This window comes from Idiotropiscis lumnitzeri, chromosome 3 (assembly GCF_059441095.1).
Source record: "Idiotropiscis lumnitzeri isolate Australia: NSW breed Sydney's pygmy pipehorse chromosome 3, RoL_Ilum_1.0, whole genome shotgun sequence".
In the NCBI taxonomy this organism is placed as follows: Eukaryota; Metazoa; Chordata; class Actinopteri; order Syngnathiformes; family Syngnathidae; genus Idiotropiscis; species Idiotropiscis lumnitzeri.
This window is the reverse complement of record NC_142393.1, coordinates 22,663,057-22,671,641: the sequence shown is the minus strand read 5'-3', so window position 1 is coordinate 22,671,641 and position 8,585 is coordinate 22,663,057. Positions and strand designations below refer to the sequence as shown.

At 43.5% G+C, this 8,585-nt stretch overlaps 1 protein-coding gene across 1 annotated transcript; it reads left to right on the top strand.

Annotated features, from left to right (window-relative positions):
• Nucleotides 1–5,112: 5,112 nt before the first annotated feature.
• adora1b (adenosine A1 receptor b) lies at nucleotides 5,113–8,149 on the top strand. Its single transcript, XM_088292005.1, has 2 exons — nucleotides 5,113–5,661; nucleotides 7,156–8,149. Exons 1-2 carry the CDS (start codon nucleotides 5,321–5,323, stop codon nucleotides 7,925–7,927), a joined length of 1,113 nt encoding a protein of 370 aa, XP_088148131.1. The 5' UTR covers nucleotides 5,113–5,320; the 3' UTR covers nucleotides 7,928–8,149.
• The last annotated feature ends 436 nt before the right edge of the window (nucleotides 8,150–8,585 follow it).

Genomic DNA, 8,585 nt, shown 5'->3' with positions numbered 1-8,585 from the left:
GTCATTGGCCGAGAGTAAGCGCACGTCACTTAGAGAAAGTTAAATGTGCGAGGAGGGGGAGATTTTTCACACTGCTGTGAGCGCTTTAGAGCGCTTCGTTGTCACGACATGGAAAAGCCCCACGGCGAACCTGTCCTCTAGCCACCGGCGGTGGGCTTTAAATAGATATATTTTTGCTGCTCAAACATTTAGTTATGTGTAGCGTGCGAAAGATGCTACAAGAAAAAGCATCCAGTGAACATGCCCACAGTGCCGACAACACTCTTCTATGTGGTGTGTCAACTTTGTAAGACATTTCATTTTTACTTTCCAGGGATCTTAGAAAGGGACTGTGTGTAGAATTCAGTGTCTCCTAGTGGTGAACTAATAGAATGCAACGACCTAATTTCTAAGCACGTGCCTTGAAGCGTGCGCTCCACTGTGCCTCAGAAAGACCACACTTCGCAGGCCTACCTCTAATTACTTCAGCAGAGGTGCAAGAAAAATGTCATGGCAAACGACTTCTAGTATTCCCTCAAGTGACGTGGTAAGCGAATTGCATTTGTTACACATGCTGTAGTCATTGATCCAGCAATCCATCAGGCGATAGTCTCCTTTGGGTCTCTGTCGAGAGACATCTCAATGTCCAGTACAGGCGCCTCCGATCTAATATAATATAATATGTAAATTGATGTGATAGAACATATTTTTTTTCATGATAGTGAATACAATCCAGCTTTATTATTGAAAATAATAATTGTTATTTTTTTGAAATATCAAAATGTTGTACACACTGTCCTTTTAAAGCATCCAGCAGGTAAAAAGTAAGGCATTTAATAAAATAAACAAAGTAGCGTATATAAAATTACTGAACATTTATTTTAAATTGTATTTAAAATTACATTTAAAAGTGAATGAATTATATATGATGTTGTTGTGATTCCTTAAGTCTTTTTTTTTTTTGAGATTCACTTTTCTCTTCAAGTACTGAGCTGTTTGAGAACAAGTAGCTCCTCGCCTAGTTGCGATGCCCTCTCACTCCCAGGAACGAAAGCCATGGCACATGTTGTCGACGTAAACCGCGGCTCATTTTTGTGAGACAGAACCGCCACTCCATAGCTGTAAGATTTGATTTCATTTCTATCCATTCTCAACTTAACACAACTGTATTTATAGAACTTTGATGATTTTGATCAAAGAATGTGAAAGAGCATAATTTTTTAACACTCCTAGGAAATCTTACATTGTGGGGGGGGGGGGGGCAATTCCCTTTTCAAGTTTGTCCAGGTTTTTAATCATTTGGATCACAACTGTTTATTGAGTGTCACACTGGCGTTGGGTTAACATAGAACAAACTGCATGTTGTATGTCCAAATGCAACCAGAAAGTCAACCAATGTGACATGTTGGAAACCTTTGGAGGGTATTTTATAAAAGGTGATTCCCCACAGTGGCTTTTGGTCTCGTCCACTCCAAGATGGAAAGCAAAGCCAAACCGCAGACTCCTTCATGCAGCTGCGCCCACGTCGTCTAACGCCAGCACTGAAAGCGATGACTTTGCAGAAAACGCAGAGCCGCTGAAATGTTCCGCTCTATCCCCCCCATCAACACATCTATAAAAATACAAATAAAAATGACAGCATTAAGTGCTACTCAGGTATATATACACATCCCCACCTGCACCCTGAGGATGACTCCCGCAGATGTTTTAAACAGGAAACAGCCTGTCTGCTATTAGGCCCACAAGCTGAAATTGTGTCAGTAAACATGTGAAGTCCATTCAGGAGGGGAGGGGGGAGTGATGGGTTATTCTTGACGGCCTCGCTACAGTATATGACATATATATATATATATATATATATATATATATATACAAATTTTATTTAAAAAAATGTAACTCATTACTTTTCTAATGTGATACCCCCAACACCGACTGCATCTAACATCTGCCTTGAAACGATTTTTTTATCCAAGCTGAATGGTGTCCTCATCCCGGTGTGAGGACCTTATGGTTGCTTTCTTCCTTCATTCGAGCACATTGGCTTAACCTCCATGGCTCATGCTGAGCACTCACGCGGCTGTGCAGATGGGTCGTGTCTTCAGACTGCTGTCCTGTCCCCACAAGCACCACAGACAAAATATGGCCTTAATTCCTGAGTGGAAAGATGGAGGCAAGTTAGTGATTCAATTGCTATATGTTGACCAGTTTATTGTCTTTTGCCCTTCCAGAAAAGGTCTGTAATGGCTTGCTGAAAACTTAGTTTATAAGAAATGGCAAACGTATTCACACACACACACTTGGGTGTAACTATAGATGGTGAAAGAAGAAATGCAACTTTTTTGCTTAAGTCGGAGTAAAATCAGCAAAGACACTTGACTGTACTTTGTACAAAAGTCCAAATGAATTCTTACTGTCAATTACATACAATTCCCGTTTTTGATAACTTGACACATTGGCACCCGGGCAAAATTTAATCCTTGTAGCTGTCCTTCATCTTAATGAACAGGTGACATTTTTTTTTATCCTGGTGCTTCCATTTTTTTCCCATCCTTTTCCGTCCAAGACATCAGGTTTGTTTTTTCTTTCTGTAGCTTTGGACTGTCATGAACATTGTCTTGAGATTGAGGACTTGTTTTTTTTTCTGCTTTGTGTCCTGAAGCTCCACTTTGCAATGTTAGAGAACTTGTTTCTCCCCAGGACCGCTTCTTTCAATTTGGTGTGACAAAGGGTTTGCTAATAGTTTTGTAACAGGGAAAAAAAATATTAAAGACTCCAACATTGGCTTAACCACACTGGGTTGTATTTAGTATTAGTAAGCAATGAAAGTATATTTACAACATTTAGTCACAATATAAAAATATGTTGTTTTTATTGATTACATTCTTTGTTGCATCACCCAGATCAAATCTCCTAGTGTTCATCCAAAGGTTGAGAAGGCTGCTTTTGCTTTCGCTTTCAGTCAACTGAATCCACCCCCTCGGCACGTCACTGCCCCATAATACATAAGTGAGCAGAGGTAATGTCGACCCTGTCACGGTTGCCAATGCCGCCCTCGGGTGCAATTGAACTCTGAACCTCAGTATGTCAACGCAAGACGTTGCTGCCACGCGAGTGTACCTGAGACAATGGCAGCTTAAGGGTCACTGTGTGTTCTTTTAGATGTGACACAATGGTTGAGGTGGGCGTGTCATTGAAAATGCTGCTCCCTGATGGTCAAAGTCAGACTCATAAAAATGGCTCCTCCTACACGGGATTGTTAAAGATGCTGCTTGGAAGCCTCCATCACAGAGGGGCTGGATTTCAAGTCTTGATTCTCTGCAGGGTTCAGTGTTGGCCATTTGTGTCCGACTTCACATTTTTATAGTCGTAGTTTCTAAAAGAGGATTTTTGATGGCCTAGTTAAGCATGCATACGAATTACATTTTAATTTAAAAAGTGGAAGCTCCCTCTGCTTATAGAAAAAATAAAATCTGCTCTGGTGGTACCTTGTGATACAAGGGACCCATTTTACAGTTTTTTTTTTTTTTTTTAGATACAAGTTGTCAGTGGATGAATTCTTTGTCTGGGCTTGCCAGCAAAAAAAGATAAATGGAATGCAAGGAAATGGAATGTCCTGTTTGGTGTCAGTAAAATTGACTTATCTCACTTTACAACAAACAGCAGTTTTGCGTGGTCATTTCGCATCTCCGGTTTGTCTTGGATACCTGCTTCCGCACTTTGACTAACCAAAATGGCTGACTTCCAGTTTCACTTAAGAGCGCATGTGTAGTTGAGACATTTTGTTTGTCTTGTTATGGTAGACATGTCCACACAATTTTGTGTGGATTCATGAAACGGGTGTCGAGGGCTGTTTTTTTTTCTTTTTAATGTTCTAGGAAGTGCTACTGTGTGAGATTTTCAGGTTGCAATGTGAGAGACCCCTAAACTACATGAACGTTCACGAGTATCACATTTATTAGCATCCCAAAGGCCATTCATTGCATTTTTGATAAAGCTAATGTAAGATATCATTAAGCTGTGCAGGTGTGCCTTTATCTGCGTTATTTGTTGTCCTCTCCCCTTATCGACGCCGTTAGCAAGAGTACAAGGTCCAAATCTCTGCACTCCTCTGTTAAAGACGTATCGGTCCCACGAAGGATGCCGCTTGGCTTTGACCATGCTGGCAAATCGAACGTGGCTGTGATCGCTGAATTTCTGCCTTTTGTTCCGCAAAATCCCCTTGTGATGACTACGATACGTTTTTGGTAAGCAAATTGTAAAAATAGTTTTAAATCACCACAGCGGTACCTTAATTTCTCAGTTGAATTTGTTCATGACGAAGCTAAGTGTACTTGTGTTACAAATCAATTTTATACCCATTGAAATGAATTGCCATTAATAGTACAAATCAAAACACCATCATTTTCAGTCGGGCCAGACCAGTATGGATTCATTTAGGCTGATGCATATTCTGATATTTGGCGGAATGAAATACAAATAATTGAGTATGCCGCATCTTTAATTAGAGAAGAAGAAAAAAATCTTAAATTACAGACATAAAATAGGGCCAGAAACAGCTGCCTTTTTTTTTGTTACAGATCATATTTATCATGTAAGTCATAAAGGAAAATGTGATTTTTCAAAAACTGCTAAATCATTGTTCCACTGTCCCTGCGAAAATACGCTTTCTATTTTGTCTGAAAAAGTATTAATGATTAATCTTTGCTTTATTACTGTTGGACATCAATGAATACATTTTTAAATGATCTGTAGTTAACAATCCGATATAGGCAATTATTATGAGGATATTCTTGACTCAGCCCAACATCGAACACGTGTGAATGGAAGGTGAACAGCGTGTAAGGGAAACTGACACCGTTTCCCACGTTCGAATTTTGGGACGATGTACCGATAGCCTATCAAGTAGTCAGTAGTGAATTCGGACGAGGTTTGTACCCACAAAATATTATTACTTGTAAGCAACAACACGAAAGCAGTGGGGGTCGGAAGAAAATGATGTGCGTGTTGGCGCACCCGCACGCAGTTGGACGGCTTCTCGCGTAGCCTTACTTGCTGAAAGCTCCTCTTTTGTTCAGTCGCGGAGTCCCCCCAGCCCCCACCCACCACTTCCATGCTCTTGTCCCGCGCGCATGCACGGCGAAAATGATGCTCCTCTCCTCCTCTTTTCTGAAGGAGGTGCAGCCAAGTGGAAGCAGCGCGCATCGGCGCCGGGGACGCACGAACCTCCGCACCTGCCCCCGGACACACTGAGAAAAAATACGCGTGTGTCAAACTCAAGAGGGATTTTTTTCATTTTTTTTTTCTTGGGTTGTTTCCTCCCCCGACGTGATCCTCTTCAAGGATGCCCGGAGCACTGCTGTCCTCCCGGTCCCTCTACATCGGCATGGAGGTGGCGATCGCGGTGGCTTCCGTGGTGGGCAACGTGATGGTGGTGTGGGCGGTGAGGATCAACAAATCCCTGCGGGACACCACCTTCTGTTTCATCGTGTCGCTAGCGTTGGCCGACATCGCGGTGGGGGCTCTGGTCATCCCGCTGGCCATCACCATCAGCATCGGGCTGCAGACGCACTTCTTCAGCTGCTTGATGGTCGCCTGCACTGTTCTGGTTCTCACGCAAAGTTCCATCCTGGCGCTGCTCGCCATTGCCATTGACCGATACCTGAGAGTCAAGATCCCCACCAGGTAACACTGTACTATAGGATCAATATTGTCCCTGGGGGCTACATGTGCTACATTTACTCTAAAATGGTGTGCTAACATAATGCCGCAAAATAAAAGAGACAAAGATGCAGGGCAAACTTTGGTGCTCAAGGCATGAAAGCCGAGCCTAATTGCAACATTTCCTTTCGCTTCAGGCGAGGTGTGCACAAATGTCAGAAGGCTGCATTTACAACCGCACGTCCAAGCTAATGCTTTCCATTAAATGTTTTTATCCTATTTTGTCACGATGGTGTCTTAATTGTACATTCCAGAGATACATAGCCCATATGATTGTGCGTGTATTCTTAGAGCACATGAAACAATATCTGGATCAATATCAGAACGTCGAAGTGCCTTTGCTGATGTCATCAAGATAACTTGGTCATCATGTAAATGTAGCAGAATAATAAAACTCTGAGGTCTTATTACTGAATAAGTGGCCAAACAATGACAAGGCGAATTAAATATTCTTAAAGTATATTTTCTTAATTGCCTACCATTTCCTTTAATGTTTACTGCACTTGCAGTTTCCTCCAGGTACTCCGGTTTCTTCCCACATTCCAAAAGCATGCATGGCAGGTTGATTGGAAACTCTAAATTGCCCCTCGGTAAGCCCGTCTCTGTGTGCCCCGCGATTGGCTGGCAACCAGTTCAGGGTGTTCCCCGCCTACTGCTCGAAGATAGCTGGGATAGGCTCCAGCACCCCCCGTGATCCTAGTGAGGAGAAGTGGTACAGATAATGTATATATATATATATATATATATATATATATATATATATATATATATACATATATATATATATATATATATATATATGTATATATATATATATATATTCTTTTGCTCTGCGATCTAAGTTGTTGTTCCTCATTCACTTTGTGTACAGCCTCACGATGTTGGACTTGTGGATTTGGAACCCTACGTGCATTGTAAGGAACTTTCTGGTCTTGATATCAGCATCTCTTCCAGTTGCCAGGGAAATATATCAGCAAGGTATCTGATTACTGGCAAGGCATAGGTCGTAATCTTATCCTTGCCGTGTTGCGGAATATTCCGGATCTGCCTCACCCTATGTAGATATTTGGTACTGGCTACCTTCCACGATGCCCCCTCATGATTGCTATTTGCCTGTGGAATGCCAAGTCATTTGTAGCTGTCCTGCATATCTGCTATGATGCCTTCAGGTAGTGCAATCCCTTCAGTTGAGACCGTCTTCCCTCACTTTGACATCATTCGCCCCCACTTATCAAATGCGAATGAAATTCGGATTTCATTTCTGTATATCCTTAAGGGGTAAATCAGGGAGTTGATGTAACGCTTGTCCTTAGCATACAGATGGATGTCATCCATGTCGAGGAGGTGGCTAATTGTTGCCTCCACTTTTGAACCGGTACCCAAAAATCATTCCGGGTTATGATCTGACTGCTTGACATCAGTGCTACGCTTATGCTTCCTCTCTGTTGGCTCCTGCAGGTACAAGCAGGTGGTGACGCCCCGACGAGCGGGCGTGGCCGTGGTGGTGTGCTGGACGGTGGCTTTTGTGGTGGGCCTCACTCCCATGCTGGGCTGGAACAACCTCGGGCGTCTGCAGCAGAACGGTTCCATCGGCTCCGACTTGGTCATCACCTGCCAGTTCGAGAACGTCATTAGCATGGACTACATGGTCTACTTTAATTTTTTCGGCTGGGTGCTGCCACCCCTCGTGTTCATGCTGCTGATTTACGCCGAGATCTTCTATATGATCCACAAGCAACTCAACAGCAAGAAGCTAACCGGCAGCCACACCGACCCCAACAAGTACTACGACAAGGAGCTTAATCTGGCCAAATCCTTGGCGCTGGTCCTCTTTCTCTTTGCCGTCAGCTGGCTGCCCCTACACATCATCAACTGCGTGACGCTCTTCTGCCCCGACTGCCAGAAACCCATCGTCCTCCTCTACATCGCCATCCTGCTCACCCACGGCAACTCTGCCGTCAACCCCATCGTCTACGCCTTCCGCATCAAGAAGTTCCGCTTGGCCTTCCGCAAGATCTGGCAGCAGTATTTCTGCTGCAAGGACACTCCGGCTCTGGAGATCCAGCCCAGTGACAGGAAGTGGCAAAGCGTCAATCCCGAGCTGGGTCGGGTGTTGGCCCCGAGGCAGGAGGGCGGCCGGATGCCTGACGCCCTGCAGCCTCAGAAGGAGAGCAGTGAACCCCTGCAGCTGAAAGAACACCCGCCCTTATTGGAGCAGAATGCCATTTAACACGAGGAATGCAGCCTTTTGGGAGTTAACCGTCAAAGCACAAGAATCCTGGGGCTGAATGTGGTCCAATGAGGGGCACCACCTCACATTAGGTATTCCTGGGAGGTGACCAAGACTGTCCTTCCAAACCGTAGCAAAAGGACTAGGCTTCACTCAGAAGGAGCGCGCTGATATGAACCCTAAGACCATGACGTCAGAGGTACTTCTGGGTGACAAAATCTCAAGCGATTGAGAAAACAGGGTAAATGGCTTGAATTATGATTTTAGCCTTATTTTAATCGCTGTAGCATAAATGTGTGAAGTGTCAGTCATAAAGAAGACGTTACATGAGATGAACAACTTAAAAGGGAGACGCAATGGTGGAACTCGATTTAAAAATAGACCTGGTAGAAACTGGCAACTCGACTGACTTCTGTTTCTCAGATAACTGGTGCAAATGTGCTTTTTTGACAGAGGAATTGCTCACTCTGTAAGAGCTGATGTTAGCTAGCAACTTCGTCATGATTTTTTGCCACATTACGCAAGGACTACCCAATCAAACATTTTTACATATCTGGGAAAAATTGCAATCCTTAAACCTGATGACGAAGTTTAGACGTGGATACTCCATCATCAGGCAGTCTTGCCATCTTCTCTGTACAACAATTTACAACCGAAA